The sequence below is a fragment of the Schistocerca gregaria genome, chromosome 6 (genome assembly GCF_023897955.1).
Source record: "Schistocerca gregaria isolate iqSchGreg1 chromosome 6, iqSchGreg1.2, whole genome shotgun sequence".
Lineage (NCBI taxonomy): Eukaryota > Metazoa > Arthropoda > Insecta > Orthoptera > Acrididae > Schistocerca > Schistocerca gregaria.
The window spans coordinates 171879767-171898698 of record NC_064925.1 but is presented as its reverse complement, the minus strand read 5'-3'; the positions used below and the strand labels follow the sequence as shown (position 1 = coordinate 171898698).

At 43.8% G+C, this 18932-nt stretch overlaps 1 protein-coding gene across 1 annotated transcript; it reads left to right on the top strand.

Moving 5' to 3' along the window:
* Positions 1–511: 511 nt before the first annotated feature.
* Positions 512–1288, top strand: LOC126278783 (uncharacterized). The gene has a single exon (XM_049979060.1). The coding sequence runs from the start codon at positions 512–514 to the stop codon at positions 1286–1288; it is 777 nt and encodes a 258-aa protein (XP_049835017.1).
* The last annotated feature ends 17644 nt before the right edge of the window (positions 1289–18932 follow it).

Below are 18932 nucleotides of genomic sequence, written 5' to 3'. Positions count from 1 at the left end.
TGTCTTCCCGACGTGAGTGCGGTAAGCATGGAAACGTGAACTATGGCGACGTCGTTAAGAAATGCGTGCAAAGACCAACGTGCTGTTATTCTTTTCTTGGCTGCCGAAGGACAAACAATGGTAGACATCCATCGGAGAGTGAAAAATGAGTATGAGGCAGTGGTGTCATCCATCGTCCTCTCGTCCAAAGAAGTTCAAGAGTCAGCCATCTGCTGGAAAGATGACGTTCATACTGTTCTTTGATTACCGGGGCCCATTCCTCAGTGCTTCCCTGGAATCCGGTACCAATGCGATTGTCATACTTTCAGTTCCTTAAAAACCTTGAATGGTCGACGATTTCTGTCGGATGAGGATATACAGCAGACAGTTATGGACTTCTTCACGCAGCAGGGCGCGGTGTTCTACCAAACGGGCATCTTAAAACTAGTGCTTCCGTGGGGCAGTCGCTGTTGTGGCTCAGACGCCGCCCAGAAGAGATGGGAGGCCGAGCCGCCGCCTTGTTGGCGCCGTAATGGAGCGTGTCTTTAGTGAGGCGCTCGGCTTCGGTGGCGGCAAACCACGTCGAGATGTGCAGTGCTTCCGCTGCCAGCAGATTGGCCACGTGGCTAAATACTGCCGGCGCAACCAAGTGGTGGGCATGAAGCCGCACGACACCCGCGACTGCACAAAGCCGCGTGACGTAGCGCCGAAGTGCGCAAACTGCGGAGGAAAGCACGTCGCGAGCTTTCGTGGCTGCAGTTTCATTGCTAACTGGGATCACGGAGGCAACAAGAAGAGGAAGAGGAAGAGACGAAGAAACCGTTCCGACCGCCGGCCAGCGCCTGCGGCAGGAACAGACCAGAAGCACCAGGGGGCACCTCCGCCCCCCGAAAGACGCCGCCATGACGACGCTGTGCCGCACAACAAGCTTCGTGCGGACACAGAAGACGCCATATCGGACATCAAAGCCGCATTCGCGGCAGAGAGGACCGCCCGACGAGACGAACTGGCCGCGGCACACAGGGAAATCCAGCGGCTGCGGGCTGAAGCGGCTTCTGCCACCAAAGCCTTGCGGCTCACCCCACTTGCTCCACCCCCATCGGGGCGGGAGCCCATAGAGAAAATGGACGCAATGGAAACGGACCCAGATCCAGCACCGCCGCTTCCCAAGAAAAAGTCGGCGGTGCGGATCTCCAAGGACTTGGAAAGGTTGCTTGCATTGGCCGCCTCCGAAAAGGTCGAGGCTGGCACCAAGGAAAACGCAGCCCCGGTCTCCGACGAAGAACAGAAGAAGGCTGTTTCACGATAGCCAACAGTCGTCCAAATCTTACCACAAGACGCCGGGAACGATCTCGCCGCCCTCATCAAGGGGTGGGGGGAGGGGGGGGGGGGGGGAGCTCGTTAGCCGAGCCACAACGCAGTCGGCGCGTTGGGGCGAGAGAAGCCAAGAAGACGTCGATATCCGATCCTATCCCAATCTCAGATCAATCCGCACCATAAATCATCCCAGAAATATCTTTCCAAGACCATCCTACCAACAACCAAAGAACACTCACTATTCTTTCCCAAACCCATCATTCCCAACCCCTATATTATCCGACAGAGGGTATGGGCTCGAGCAGTCCCGGTCCTTCGAAACAAAACTAGGGATACAGATATCCCATCCGACACACACACACACACACCATTGCCTCAATGCTCACGGCTTGTTTGCTTGACTGACGTACTGGTTCTGGACTGTACACTATTCGAACGGAAACTTTTTGATCGCCCCATATAATTTGCAAATATCACGTGTTTCATGGTAAAAGGCCTTATTCTGTTTCTAACGCGTGGAGTGCTCTGGTGTTTGTGTACTCTAATGCACCACTTAGTGCGCAAGGAGTGATCTGAGAAGGAAAATATTAAGTCTGTGAACCACGCCCTGCTAAGGGGGGAGATCCCAGACACGCCCCCTGTTACGCATCAGAACACTGTTGAAACTTCCTGGCAGATTAAAACTGTGTGCCGGACCGAGACTCGAACTCGGGACCTTTGCCTTTCGCGGGCAAGTGCTCTACCATCTGAGCTATCCAAGGAGGCGAGGTACTGGCAGAAGTAAAGCCGGCATTAGACTGTTGATGACTGGAAACATGTTTCCTGGTGGGACGAGTCTCGTTCAAATTGTATGATGGACGTGTATAGGTAAGAGAAGAACCTCGTGATTCCATGGAAACCACTGGCGGAGGTTCGAGTTCTCCCTCGGGCATATCGTGCTTGGGTGGCTCAGATGGTACAGCACTTGCCCGTGCAAGTTCGAGTCTCGGTCTGGCACACAGTTTTCATCTGCAAGGAAGTTTCATATCAGCGCACACTCCGCTGCAGAGTGACAATCTCATTCTGCAGAACACTGTTGTTGATGCACCTAAAATACGGGATGTTCAAAAAGTCTTTCCGCAGTGCCGTGTATTGTTAGCCGCACGTGCTGTATGCTGCAGTGAATATACCGAAATGAAACTCAGTAGAGTTCTTAATTTATTGAATATTCATTTTTACTTACAATGAATATGGGAGAGTCCACTTGAAGGGAAGTAAGCCAGGCAGGCGAACAAACATACGGCACAGCGGAGAGATTTTTTTGAACACCCCGTATGACAAAGAGGAAGCGGGACCTCTGCTTTAGGACGAATTAACGGTCTTTTCCCTATAAGCAGAAATTTTTTGTTACATGAATTACTATTGTAACCTACGGAAAATCCTGTACAGCCCAGGGAAGAGTTTGGTCAAAAATATAAGGCAAGAAACGTATATTCATCGAATTTAGCCAAAATTGATACGAAAAATATGACAAAAGTGCAAATAGAAATCTCATCTGAAAATTACGTCAGAAATATTCACTCTGATAACATAAATTAATCTACTGTATCTGGACAATGTTTCCTATCACCTACATGACTTATCCGAATTTAAAGCTCGGGATGATGCGGTTGTCAAGAACGCGAGGGAATTCTAGCTATTACTCGAAGCTTACGCAGCTATGAAGTGAACGCACGTTAGTGACTTCAACATTTAGTGCCTCAGGAGCGGGTCATTTACTTTACAAAGCGTGCAGCGACAGTAGCGGCGGTGGCCGGCTGCTCCGTGCGGTATGTCTTGTACCTGTCAGCCTAATAACTATGTTGGCCTCTGACTGAATTTAACCAGTAGAAAACTTCCCTCAGTCTCTGTGAAACGGATGACTGCATATTTTCCTAGACTAAGACAAAATGGCTCTGTGTACTCGACATGGCTGGACGACGAGCACAATATTGCCTTCAAAGTTCTCGCAAGAACTAGAGGTGGGCAAAACCGTTCTTTTGAGAGATCGGATCAAAACTGGTCACGCACGGGAATGAACTAGATCTTTTTCATGACTCGTCACTTATTTACAAAATAAGTAAAAGGAAGGCACATTGCGTATTAATTCAGGTCGCTAAACCCATATTTTATCTTGTTTGGTTCCTGTTTTGGAAGAACATGTAAAGAGGAATAATAATTTTATGTTACACTCCTAGTGGCAACGGCCTTGCTGCAGTGGATACACCGGTTCCCGTGAGATCACCGAAATTAAGCGCTGTCGGGCGTAGCCGGCGCTTGGATGGGTGACATTCCGGGCCGCCATGCTATGTTGCGATTTTTCGGGGTGCACTCAGCCTCGTGATGCTAACTGAGTAGCTACTCGACCGAATAGTAGCGGCTCCGGCCAAAGAAAACCATCATAACGATCGGGAGAGCAGTGTGTTGACCACACGCCCCTCCGACATGCATCCTCATCTGAGGATGAGACGGCGGTCGGATGGACTCGATGGGGCACTTGTGGCCTTAAGACGGAGTGAGTGTACGTTCCTAGTAAATTTCAGACATAAAAAAGTTTTAAATATCGTCTTCTGTAAAAACTATAAATATTACAACAAACTCCTAAACATTTCTTATCAAGTGGAAAAAATTTAAGAACGGCGATTGATTCTTGTTATAATGAATAAAATGTGAATGTGAATAAAATGTAAGACTTATAACATAACTGTAATTAAAATGTATCTGCAGTCATCATTTACGGTCAATATTACCATATAGGTACCCAAAAGGGAAAAATTAACCAACATTGTCATTTATAAATAAAATCTGACTCATTTTAGTCGATGTGATTCTGTTTCTCTTCTCAGTGTGTATTTTTCCTACTTTTGAAAATATTCATTCACAGGACACTAATGTTGCTGTGATACATAACACTTTTAGAACCAACTGACACAGCCTTGGCTACAGCAATTTTCTTCATTCCCAACGGTTTAAGGGGTCACTGTTTATAGGCAAATATCCCTTCGCCAAATATTTGTCCATGTTGACAACTTCTGCACTTAATGGGTCGTGACTTGCTTGAAGCAGATCAATAGTTTCATCAACTCCTGCCCGATTGAAGAAGTGCCATGTATTACGGTGGTAACTGGCTCAAAAAATAGCTGTCTTTTTTCTTGTTGAACAACCAACGCTTTCATTTCTGCAATAGCCTTATATAGCAATCCTGAAATGTTTGTCTACAGAAAATCCTAGCCTTTGGAATTGAGGGTCCTGTAACGTTGCCTAACCAATCAATTCGGTCCTGGAGATAACCCCAAACAACTCTCATAATCCTTTAAGGAAATGATAAACCAATGAATCTATTCGTTGAGGACATTCTTTAGTTTTGTCTTTAAAAGATTTCAGTTGCCGTTCCATTAATCTTGGCAAGATTTACATTTTTGGATGTGAGATTGTTTTCTTTGAGGACACCTCTTTGGTTACCTCATCGAAAAGTTTCAAAATGCGTAAAGCCTCTTGTATTGTCTCTATCTGTATCTTTTAAGTTAAAGGTAATCGATTTTACACCTAAAATAGCGAAGCAAGAAATTATGGATCTCGATTTAAAGTAAATCTCTGCAACATTTCGTGAATAGAGTTTCATTTGGTTTGGACATCTTGTTTCAGTCGATCACTTTTCAAATTTTATTGCATTTCAGCAAGTCCGCTTAAAGCAATGGGTCTCTTCTTAAAAAACCATAATTCTTTTTACCTCATCAGTGGTTTTCTGTATGGGATTCTGAATTGCGAGATGCACAGTGAGGTCCAAAGAATGTGCAAAGCATGGGATATGTGGAAGTTTTGGGAAGCATGGCATATCATTTCATATTTGACGTGGTGTTTGTTCTTATGGAGGTGATTTTAAAATCCATGTTGTATTTGGCAATAACAGACTTTACCTAGTTTGAGATTTTTCCTGTAGTGCGTCTGTCTTCGAATTGTGAGCACTGTAAAAGGTGTGACTTAAGCTCTCTCCTCTCATCTATGAAATGTGCAGTGAATGCATAGAAACTAATGTTATTTATAATTGTCCACGCATCAGACGAAAGGCGGACTGCTTTTGCGGTTGACAAATCATTTTTAATTTTATCGAGTAGGTCATGATACAACATACAAGTTAGAGAGTTTGACAACGTTTTCTTCTTGGTAAATTTAAATTCTGTATCTTCAGCTATGGATAAATGACGATATTCTCTACAAATCATTTTTAAAAGCTGTGCATCCAATGCCATACTTTAATATGAGCGGCTTCATAATATTAAAACATTTACTTATTGGTTGTTGTAAATGAAGAGCAGTGTGGGATGAAGGCATCACAGAGTCTGACAACACTGATGGGAAGGATACAGCTTGAGACTCAGTTTGCCTGTCTGACAGGTGGAAACAGACATCAGTGAGGACGGTTCACGAGAAATGACCTCTCGAATCTCTGCATCAATTGATGGCGATCTTGATCGGCTTCCTGACCCACGTTCTTCCAGCGTACTATAGGATACTTCAATTTTAAACGTCCCTTCAGGTTTGATGCTTAGCCAGAAGTAATGGAAATTATCTGTTGAGAGTCGTGGCATTTTCGTTTTTCTCCCATTTTGGTATAATGGTACAGCACAGTGCTCGTAATTCTTTTAGTCGAAGGTTGATATATTGTTATGCATCACTGAAACGTATGCTGGAAAAATTAAAATTTTCGCTCTGAACATAGACATTTTAAATTGTAAAAGCTTAAAGTGAAACAAATATACATCCAGCACTTTCTATAATAAGAAGTTATAAAATACGATGTAGGACGTTATGATCAGGAAACCTAGATCCACAGTCATGAAGTTTGTATCACATACAAAAAGGTCAGCGCGAAGGATTGTCAATTGAAAGGATCTGGGTTCGATTCTTGGCTATATCACAGTTTTGTTTTTTCCACTCGGGGTGCTGTATTGTGCTTACTTTTGGACGCCATAATTGGCGTTGCTATTAAGATAGCTCAAAGGGTATGGCCCGACAGCCAATAAATTGAGGAAAAAAACTGAATTTTGTTTATTCTCTGTTGATTTCATGGATGAGTACAGCTTCACGTACAAACAAAGCATGCAGATCCACATGTTCACGTGGGCTACAGCACATTCTTTTGTAGCTTGGGAAACGTTTTCTTAACCATGTGTCGTGTGGCGCCGTTGAAGCTGCATACTGATGAATTTTCATTCTCCTCACTACAGCCACTAGAGATGCATTTCGAAATCAGGTGAGCTACCATTCATTTTGAATCAGTTCAGGAGCGGAGTGCCCATTTCTAGCAAGAACGTCAACTGGAACGACTCGTTTTATCCTCTTTGTTGATCTACGAGGGATTCAGGACAAATATGGCTGAAACTGAGTCTAGTGAACCAAAAATGATCACAGAAAAACCTCTCTCTGCATCACCTCAGGGCGTTAAGAGCCTCGTGCAACGCTCGATGCCTCTTGAGAGAAGAGAGCCTCACATACCCATTCGAAAATGACTGTGTCGTCGTGAACTTGCCTCACTGTAGCGCAGCCTTGTATCCCACCCACACTGGTGTCGGCTAATGGGAACGCTCGGTACATTCCGTATTTGCTTGTTTGAACCAATCAGAGTTTTCCTAGTAAACTTCTGCGGCGCAATAGCGTCGTTTTCTTCAATCGGCGTCCGAGTTTTTGTTATTGTGTTTAAGTTTCGTCAGGGCAGGTGTCTTTACAAGCCCTCGTACTATTCACGACACGCAATGCAGAGAGTTTTTTCATCTGTCTTAGAAATACGTGGGGGTAGGTTTGTTACGCCTCGCTAATGTTTCCTACAGTGGATTTCCACGTCGCGCCTCTGCATCATTTTCACTTCAGTTCCACTTTGCCTTAAAATGTACGTAATTATCTGCATACAAATTAGGAAGGGACTATTAATACCGTGTACACGAAAGCCATGTATGTTATATGCCCATTGCTCATTGCACTCCTCATTATGCAAATTAAGCTAATTACATCAAAAGTATAGCATGTGCTGTATCAATCGAATAAGTGTGTCACGATATAGAATTTTACTTGACATAAAATTCTGTAACTGAAGAATTAACAATATATTCTAAATAGCATTAATGTATTAAATAACACTTAAATATGTAGAACGCGAAGTATTTACAGATGCTTCGTAAAGCTCAACGTCACGCCTGACAACTACAAAAACAATGTTAGTATTGTGTTCAGTCCAAGCATACATAAAGAAACAGAATAAATTGTGAACAAAGTTCTTAAAAGTATCATTGATTGGTTTTCTGTAAAGGGACTCACCCTCAATTTTAAAAGGACACAATATATTCCGTTCTGCACATCCAGGGAGTAACACACGGTGAGGAAATAATAAATAGAGTGGAAACTTCAAAATTCTTAGGTGTCCATAGTAATGAGAATTTAAATCGGAAAAACACGTTGTGGAACTACTAACACAACCTAGTTCAGGCACATTTGCACTTTCTCACTGCAAATCTTGAGGAGAGATAAGTCAGCAAGTTGAGGTATTTTGCATATTTTTATTCAGTAATGTCTTATGGAATAATGTTCTGTGGTAAATCATCTTTAAGAAAGATGCGCAAAACCGTGATGTATCTCTATAAGGACTTTTTGCGGCGTGAATGTAAACTGACTCGTTCTGCATCATTACGATCTATCGTGCAGAATTATCCATTGAACAAGTAACCAGCTGACTAATTAACTAAATAAGTGGTTCTAAAATTGGTCACCAGACTGAAACGATGACCAAGAAACATGATGTGTTCCTACGTACACTATCCTCAAAGTACAGCACTCTCTCCACTACTTTCGCACGATAACAATAGGCGACAAGAAGCGGAATGAAAAGTAAGAATTGATAACTAAAAAAACCACTAATTGTAGGTCTCTTCTGTAATCACCGTCTCACAAAAATTATTGCAACGAAAATTTACAGTGAAGTCTCCATGAAACGAGCGACGCACTCAACAAAGGTTCGCTGCCACGAAGCAGGTAAATCAGAGCACAAATTATTAGCATGGTGCAGAAATAAACAATTCAGATGTAGAAGACACATCGAGACACACTTCAGCATACAGAATGTGGGATTCAGTGCTCAAGAACAAGCATTTCACGTCGCTGACTCTTTCACTAACATTTCCTTTTGCAACCAGATGAAATCATACAAAAATAAAACCATTGTGTACATTAAAAGTAAAACTGACATTTAAAAGCTCATAACAGTTACAGAGGTTTCTTATGCTACAGTATAAACACTGAAGTCTGTTGCAGTTAATTAATTGTACACCAAGTGGAATAACAACTTCATATCTCGGAACTGCAGTAGTGATATAATATCTTTTTCACTGGCTGGTGAGCACTGTTTCTCCTCATTTTCAGTACATTTTGTTGCTTATAATTTCTTTTGACGGGGAGCCTTTGTGTATTTTCCTTATGACGTGTTGATTTTCCCGCACATAAAATTTGGTAGACCGCTGCAAAAATGGTTCAAATGGCTCTGAGCACTATGGGACTTAACTTCTGAGGTCATCAATCCCCTAGAACTTAGAACCACTCAAACTTAACTGACGCAAGGACATCACACACATCCATGCCCGAGGCAGGATTCGAACCTGCGACCGTAGAGGTCGCGCGGTTCCAGACTGTAACGCCTAGTACCGCTCGGCTTACGCGGCCGGCTAGACCGCTGCTTGAACGCTAGTAAGTAACTGAAATTGCAACACGAGACTACTACAATATTGGTGTTGTGCAGATACAGACACCGGCTATTGCCACCGTGGAAAGAGAGCGGCTAGTAATGTTGGGATTCAATATGGTGTTGGCCCACCCTTAGCCTTGATGACATATTCCATTTTCTCTGCAGGGAAGTTTTGCTAAGGAATTATATGTGCCACCGAAATGGAATGGTAACGGTAATGGATCCTTCAGTGTCAATAATATCATGAGACGAAATCCTGCCAAATATAAATTGCTAGTTGAATTTGTTCGTTTCTCATAGCCCTGTCATAATAGACAGGGGTCACTAAATTCCAAAAAAATACTTTTATAATTGCCAAAAATACCATCCTCGATCTACTGAATACTCTCCTGATCTGTGTTTCGATAATCGGGGTTCTCTTGTGCAGGTCACACACAGCCTATAAGACGGTCCACGCTTGCAGATGTTGAAGCCAGTTTTCCGCTGGTGCTCTGGTCGAGCGAGCAGTACAATTAGGCGAGTCTCGTCAGGTGGCATGGACAACAATTAGCTGATTGCGTCACGCTTGGTAACCCGTCACGCTAAATGATTGAGCACTGTAGACTTCCTACGTTAATGATTTCGCTGTAGGCGGACACCACTCTCTAATCAAAACAATTCGTGGAGAGCCTCTACGATATTCCAATAACGCTAATCTCTCATTTCTCCTGATTCCGAGATTTCATTCGCTCATTAAAATTTATAGCGAACTCCTTTCATCCCTCGGTGGAACTGCTGAAAGAGACAACACAATTATCGCTAGTAACAACGCTAAGCTCTTATTATCAAGATTTATTAATTCTTCTGTTAACTCGCCAATTCTGGTATCTTCAGCAATGACAGGAGAGACGGATTACTATGTAAACAGCTTTCAGTTCATTCAATTTCTCACACTGTTTGAACTCAACGGCGAGATAGATTAGTCTCAGGACCAACTCAAGGCAGAGAAGAAATTGATCAGTTTTATCTCTTCACTGTATATACAGTATGCATTGACAAGCCTCAGCATCCAGTCCAGCTTATTTACGCATGTATTCGCTTAACCTGTTGGAATGCATGCGTACCTAATATGGTCCAACAGGTCCTTCATAAATACGGGATTTTCCAGTGTTCATGGCTGAAGTGCTGTTGTTGATAAAATGGTAAGGTCAAGTGTTTTGGATAGCCCTTAGTTAGGGACCATTTCTACATCAAACAGGAGGACAGTCTCAGCGCCACTATCCTATGGTACAGGGTCAAAGTACACTGTATGAGGAAAAGTATCCGGACACCTGGACCTCCATCGATAATGCTGGGTTGGCCCACCCTTAGCCTTGATGACAGATTCCATACGTTCAATAATGTGCTGGAAGGTTTCTTGGGTAATGGCAGCCCAGTCCTGGCACGAAGTCGGCCTTCCAAAACATCCCAATGGTGTTCTATCGGATTCAGGTCGGACTCCGTGCAGGCCAGTCCATTACAGGGATGTTATTTTCGTGTAACCACTCCGACACAGGCTATGCTTTATGAACAGGTGCTCGAACGTGTTGAAAGATTCAAACGCCATCCCCGCATTGCTCTTCAACAGCGAGAAGCAAGAAGTTGCTTAAAATATCAGTATAAGCCTGTACTCTGATACTGCCACGCAAAACAACAAGGGATGCAAGCCCCCTCCACGAAAAACACGACCACACCGTAACACCACAGCCTCCGAATTTTACTATTGGCACTAAACACTCAGGCAGATGACGTTCACCGAGTATTCGCCACACGCACACCCTGCTTTCGGATCGCCACGTTGTGTACCGTGATTTGTTACTCCACACAACGTTTTTCCACTGTTCAGTCGTCCAATGTTTACGCTTCTCACACCAAGCGAAGAGTCATTTGGCATTTCCAGGCTGGATCGGGGATTTTCTCCGCTCAGGGACTGGGTGTTGTGTTGCCTTCGTCATTACTTCATCCCCATCCGGCGCGCAGGTCGCTGAATGTGGCGTCGATTGCAATAAGACCTGCCCCAAGGCGGCAGGACCTGCCCCGTAAGGGGCCTCCTGGCCAATGACGCCAAAGGCTCATTTCCACTTCCATTTGGCATTTATCGCCATGATATGTGGCTTGTGAGCAGCCGCTCGACCATGAAATCCAAGTCTTCTCACCTCCCGCCTAACTGTCATAGTACTTGCAGTTGATCCTGATGCAGTTTGGAATTCCTGTGTGACGGTCTGGATAGATGTATGCCTACTACACAATACGACCATCTTCAACTGTCGGTGGTCTCTGTCAGTCAACACACGAGGTCCGCCTGTACGCTTTTGGGCTGTACGCATCCCTTCACGTTTCTACAGTGGACCTAGGGATGTTTAGGGGTGTGGAAATATCGCGTATAGACATATGACACAAGTGACACCCAATCACCAGACCACTTTCGAAGTGCGTGAGTTCCACAGAGCGCCCCATTCTGCTCTCTCACGATGGGTAATGAGTGCTGAGATCGCTGATATGGAGTACCTGGCAGTAGGTGGCAGCCCAATGCACTTAATAATAAAAAACATATGTTTTTGGGGGTGTACGGATACTTTTGATCGCGTAGTGTATGAGTATTACATATTTTCTCCTGCTTAGGTTGTTTCCGCACATGAGGGGTCTGGGGTACGCTGACGGGACTTACGAAGGCACCAATACTTCGTGGGAGGTTCCTCGGAAAACCCAAAAAGTAGGGTTTTTTTACTATAGTTTGGCTAAGTGGACCAAAAGTCAGCCGAATATTTCAAGACGACTACGCACAGAAAATGACAGAAGTTTTTAGGATATATTTCTCAGATCCCGTTTTGGATCTACCTTCAGAATTTTCTTGATATTTTTACCCCTTTATCACATACAAAGCTTCAAAGTTACCCTACTAGTACCATAAAATATGCACATCAAAATTAAATGTATTGAATGATGACGGGTATACCCGTGATAAACCTAAGATTTGATGAAACTGACTGGTATACCCTTTATTCAATGAATGAATAAATGAATGTTGCATTTGCGTAAATTCATGGGCAGTTTCTTAGAAAATCCCCTCCCTCCCACCCCAAACAAAACACTTTTCACGATTTTACGCAGTCAGCAGCAGACCAAACCCTAGTCGCGGATTCCAAGAAAACTAATTGCAGCAAATGGCTGTAACTTTTGTGATTATTCCTAAGATTCCGATCTCCAATGTCCTTGAAAATTTTCTAGATATCTTTACCCGCTTCCGAAATTTAGAGGCTGAAAGTTACCGTACTTGTGCACGTAAAATGCTGTGTGAGGCGAAAAAGTAGTTCATAAAGTGACGTCGCACGTAGAACTATGACGTAATGTGTCTGCGTTATCATCAGAAGGGTTTTGGGAACTCTCCGTTGTAATACTGAAGCACATGCAAAGTTTTGGTGCACATAAAAATCGTCCGAGGTGTAAAATTAGTTCTGCGTTATTGGTTTCAAAAAACTTTCTCCTCATGTAACGTTTACTTTAGATAACGTGTTCAGATGCTGAGCAAAACTGACTGTTGGCTGGCCCTGTGTTGCGCATGTGGACAGTATCGTGAAATAAAACTTTAAATTTCATGAAATTTGAAATAAATCAAAACTAAACTCCGTCTGAACAGGCCTTGGGAGGGCCAACGGTAGAGACCGCCGCCGTGTCATCTTCAGCCCACAGGCGCCACTGGATGCGGATTTGGAGGGGCATGTGGTCAGCACATCGCTTTTCCGGCGGTATGTCAGTTTACGAGACCGGAGCCGCTACTTCTCAATCAAGTGGGAAATTACCTTTTCCGAATGTTCTAGTACTCAAAAAATAAAACAGTACCTTGGGACATAGCGTATACTATAAATCTTCACATACGGACTGCTATCTTCATTCTACGAGCTGTCATCCACCACATCAGTGCTTGGGAGTTCTACATACATTGGTCAAGAGAGCTTATGCCATTTCCGATTTCGAAAATTTGACACAAGAACTGGATCATCTTAAGGCTGTCTTCAAGCTCAACCGATATACCGATCATCAAATTAATCATGCTTTTCAGCTTGGACAATCAAGAGAACCAGCGTTGGGACTACCCTTTGCTGGAAGTATTTCTTCAAAAATTTCTAGAATTCTCAGGAAAGATGATATTAAAAGTGTTGTTTTGAATTGGCAAAGACTACAGCCCAGTTTGAATCTGTTAAGGATGTTTTGGGATTGAGAAAGCCTGGAGTTTATAAAATTCCCTGTCACTGTGGAAAGACCTATATTGGACAGACTATTCGCACTTTTCATGACCGATGTGTGGAACACCAGCGTCACATACGTTTGTTCCAGCCTGAAAAATCTGCCCGGAGGGTATAACATGTATGTTAAAGAGACGCAAATCATTGCTCCGGCTTCTCGTTACTGGGATTGTGTGCTCATGGAATCCATCGAAATGACATTATTAATAGAGATAAAAGTTTTCCTTTAAGCAAGATATGGAACCCTATTTTATCTGATATAAAACATCAACGGTCTGGGTTTCCACGCGCTCCATCGTAATCTGCGATTTATCACTTTCGCTAGTTTCTACCGCCGGCGGCTTCGCTTCGAAGGGGGCAGCTGTTCCGCTTCTCGCGCAGGCGCAGTGGCCTCGACCCGGGGTATAACGGAGCCGGCGTTTCTGGTGCTCATTCAGTTCCGGCGTGTGTACTCAGCGATCGCACAATGGATATTTGGCACGATAGCCGTGAAGATGACAAACATAAAGAACGCCGGGAAAATCTACGGAATCAGAGTAACTCCTCAATTTGCCTCTCAAGGCCTCAGTGCACGTCGCTTTCCAACAGCACTCGGCAGACCGGATGGCCACCCATCCTAGTGCTAGCCCAGCCCGACAGCGCTTAACTTCGGTGATCTGGCGGTAACTGGTGATACCATTGCGGCGAGTCCGTTGGAGAAATAAATAAAACGAATCTAATTAAACGCCAAAAGAAATTAATAGTGTGCTCAATGAAAACTATATAACTAAAACCCGGAACTGAAGCACTTTATGAACGATGCGTGAAATGGAGTTCAATGTCAGACTAAGAATATCCACAAAAATAAACTAAGGCTCTCCTTAGAAGAAAATAATTGTTTGAAATTACCAACACTGTCCACCGAAAATTAACGTACTAGCTAGCACGAAAGATGACAATCCTGACCACGCACTGTGTAACACCCCACCTGTCACTTATCTGGTTTTGGCGTGTGTTCATCCCAGCTAATTGACTAACAGATCAACAGAGAGTGCAAAACTGCCGCAATATCGGATAACGCAAAAACGTAATAAGACCCTGTGACTCCTGATTGAACTGCGGAGGCAGTGTTGACATTAATTGATTCCGAATTGATCACTTTTAATTAAAAAGAGGTGCACATTGATGTTATATGCAGCTATTGAACACCAGATCCAAATGTTGAGCATAAAATTAATTAAGAAAGTGACTTGGGATTTCAACTACTTGAATGAAAACAGATGCAGTCGATTATCACAAATTTATTTTAACTCACGAGCTTCAAGCATCACATTACATGACTCTCCTACCAGGCAGTGGTAATAAATTGCGTTTGCGTGGAGTAAAGCTCGATATTCCTATCGACTGACCCAGGCGTAATGCGAAGTGCGAGAAGAATTCTACAGAACACGGCGCATGAAACCCTTGGGAAACTTTGTCGACGTGATCCAACAAATTAATCAGTGGTCGGAGCGGGCACAGTATCAGCGAATACAGCGTGGCGGAGCTGCGTCGTTGTGTGGACATCGGCCGACCTCGTGGTGCTGCAAGGGTGTGCTCGTCTATTCACTCCTAGCTATCTTGCTCAGCACGTAGCTGAACCAAAACTTTCTATCTCCAAGCTCAATCGTTCCATTTGCTAAGTCCTAAACTGCAGAGATGCTCACTGTTTCTCAGGCAAGCTGAGTAAAGAACGCCACGTCCGCACTCTAGGCAAGCTGGGAACCGAAGACCTCTACTGAGACCTCTGCCAGTCCGATCTTCGCCTCGGTTTCCCCTCCAGCAAAATCACTTACGCCAATTGCAGAGCAAACCGCGTTAATTATGCGTCGCTTCCCAGCGCCGACCAATGCCTGCTCTGGGAAGTGAACAAATTCCCACAAAATTTCCCTTCCTCTCAACTTCTTCTATTTAGCTCCCACCAGGCCACCCATCAAGGTTAGCGTCTGCACAAACACCACGTTTTCCGTAATTCTGACTCCCAGGAGAGTACTTCACATTCCTTGGTCCTATGTTCCCATCGGAGGCCGGTGTATTTCATGCTGTCGCTCTTCACCTAATTTACTTCAGAGTCTGCGGACTATGAATTCAGCATGAAGTTGCTATAGTCACGAACACGCATAGTTTGACCTCTGTTGACCGCTCCACCGTAGCTTTGCGCGGCTTTCTCGCATGTTTCACAGAAAACGGTATGACGGACATTCATCAACAGGTGTAAAGTTCTCCGTCTGTTTCCCGGCACATCAGCATGGGGTTGGGGTCAACCACCCATGCTGTCACTCATCTTAAGGCGGCTGGAGGCCGCACTGCGTTACCGCTTTCTCAGAGCTTGAGCCGCCCTAAGCTGCCTATTGTCGCTTCCCTTCGCCGTTCCCCGTCTGGCCACGGTCAGTTCTAAATACTTCCCTGGGGTAAACTAGCATCCAGTAAATTGACTCGTTTCCACAAAGTTTTCATGTCATGTTAATTACTTTAAAACCATCACCCGACATTAATTATTCCACTACGTCCATACTATACCCTCTACAAGATGCATTGTGCCTTGTCAGTCATTTTGTTCAGCCCTACTGTTCGCTCAACGTGAGTTAGGTGATCTTCAATGACTTCATGTAAGGGACAAAGTTCTTGCCATCTTACAACTGTTTGCACAAGAATGCAAGGTGAGACCTGCCCTGAAATAAAAGGGATTTACCTCTTGTTCAGTATGTTGTTTTTGTGCCTCGAGTACTGATGTTCTTCAAAGTAAATACAAATCAGTAGATGCAGCAGCTTAAGTTACATATTCTTCAGTAATTTATTTATTTTGTAAGAAACAGTCTGTTCCTTTGTGTGACATAATGTGCAATGCACACATGATAGAATTCAATACTTCACTGTGAATCATAGAGGTGAATTTTACTTTAAAGAGAACCGTTTTTGAGAACTGAAACTCTGATTATTGCGAAAAAGACAGCAATGTAAAACTACAAAATCCTCTATTATAAAAATTACCAACATATCTTTAAAAATTCTCCAAAATTTCTCCATCATTACAAAGGACAAGAAAGTATTATAGTTGTGTTTTCATCCCGATAATAAAACATTCCAGAATTCTCCCAGATTCACAAATAACAAATCTATTTCTCTGGAAAACTCAACTGCACACTACTATGCCTCAAATAAGAATGTCTCAGTGCTTCACAGCTGACTGACTAGCAAAAAAAGGCGAATATGTTCCTCTTTGTTAAAAGATTCTGACTGAAAAGACTGGTACCAGCTGTCTCATTCTACCTCCCTCAGCATCAAAAATGTTCGCAAAAATACTGGAATCCAGACATATTAGCACTTTTTTATGCTAGAGAGAAGGAGAATGTGGAAATGTGAAAGATATGGATAAATAATAAATACTGGAAATCTGAAATTGTTTGAAATTTGTGTAAGTTCCTATGGACCAAAATGCTGAGATCAACGGCCTCTAGGCTTACAAACTACTTAATCTAACTTAAACTAACTTACGCTAAGGACAGCACACTGCCACTCTCGAGGGAGGACTCGAACCTGCGACAGGGGGATAAATACTGGAAGATAGTAGACTGTGATTGTGATATAGAAAGAACGAAGGAGACAATGTCAGTGTGAGAGAAAGAGAGGGACATAGTGGCTGTGGAACATGGTGAATAGTGAGAGAACAGTGCTACGGAAAAGGTGGAGCAGACAGTACCAGTGGGAGAGGAATAAAAGAAGGAGAAACTGGAAGAGGGTGAGAGCCAGACAATCTATGATAGTGACGACGAGAAAGACAGAGGTAGTGACAGAGGGAAGAGACAGCAGCAATGGGAAATAATGAGTGACATAGCAGCAGTAAGAGAGAGAGCAAGAGGGAGACAGCAACAGTGAGAGGATACAGTAATAGTAGGACAGAAAGAAGGAGATTGTAGCTGTGTGACAGGAGTCAGTGACAGTTGGAGAGCCCAAAGAGGAAATGACAATCAGTTGGATCGAATGAGTAAGTGATAATGGACAGTTGGGAGTGGATGGGCAAGAGAGACTTAAAGTGATGGACTGGTTGGTGTGAGCGAGTTTCACTTGGAGCACCTCGTAGGCGTGAGAGGTGACTTGCATGTTAAAGAGGCTGCCAGTATTTTTTCATGCCAATATTTTTGTGAAAAATTTTAGAGGTGCTGCAGAAGGTAGAATGAGACAGCTGGTACCCCACCTTTTAGTCAATCGTTTAATAAAGTGGAGGATATTCGCTTTTTTGGCTCTGGTAGGAACATTTTTCCTCCGGTAACTACTGTTCGTTTTTCTACTTGTTACTTGTCGTATGCACTTTGCTATTATGAAAACGAACTGTATATACTGATGTCGCAAAACATTATGACCAGATACTTTTGGCACACAATGCAGTATCGGTTGTGCGTGGTAAGGACTGGGAACGTCCTTGGTAAGTTTCCGGATGTATGTCCCATCAGATGTCTATGCACAGGTCGCGCAGTTTCCATACATTACGGACTGAAGGCGTGGATCTGAAACCCGATACCGTCCTAGATTTGTTCCGCTGGGTTCACATCAGGTGAATTTGGTGGCGAAGATGTCATCATGAGTTCCCTCCATAATCCTCAAACCAGTGCAGCAAGATTTTGGATTTGCGACATTGACAGTTACCTTGCTGGAAACTGCTTTAGCCATCGGGCGAGACTACAAGCATAAAGAGATGCAGCTGGCCAGCAATAATGTTCACGTAGTCCACATCTATCATGGTGCCTTCAAATACTACCACACGTCCTATGGAAGCCCATGTGAATGGCCCCCATAGTATAATACTACCTCCGATTGCCAGCGTCAGTGGTGCGGTGGGTGTTTCGAGCAGTTTTCTTTTGGGCGATGGTATATCTGTCACGACCATCGAACTGGTGGAACAAGAAATATGATTCACTCGATCAGGTGACACATTTCCATTGATTCACCATTCAATCTCTGTCACTGTGTAGTTCTTGAACTCGTAATTGACTCATATGGTCGAAATGAGAGCACATAGGGCTAGTGTGTTGCGGAGTCCTGTATTCTACACTATGGGGTGAACTGTATTTTCTGGAACACTTGTGCCTGCACCTGTACTCTGCCGGCAGATCTGCCACTTAACGCCACCTATTCTGCTTCAAAGAGCGAGAAAGCCTCCGAACACCTCGTTCTGTGATGAGGCGTGGTCGTAAAACACCTTGTGGTTTCATCGTCCTTCAACGACTTTCCGTACACTACCACCTCGAAAGTATTGGGACATCTATCAGTGGGCCTCAATGTAGGATGTGTTGACCCATCGCCTTTACGATGATTTGAATTCTTATCGGGACATTTGCAATGAGATGTCTGCAGCTCTGTGAAGGAATGGCAGCCGATTCGTCCTCAAGAACCGAAACCAGAGAAGTTGGACGCTATGGCAAAGAGCAAAGTCGACTTTCTAATTCATCCCAATGGTGTTCCACTAGGATCAGGTTGGGACTATTGGCAGGCCAGTCCATTTCAAGAACATTATTGTCCACATACAATTGTCTCACAGACGGTACTTTATGACAGGTATATTACCAATCTGATACAATCACCGTCTCCGATCTTTTCGTCTACTGAACGCA

Excerpts from the sequence above, each read along its gene's own strand:
- LOC126278783 (XM_049979060.1), top strand. The coding sequence starts at position 512 with ATGGAGCGTGTCTTTAGTGAGGCGCTCGGCTTCGGTGGCGGCAAACCA.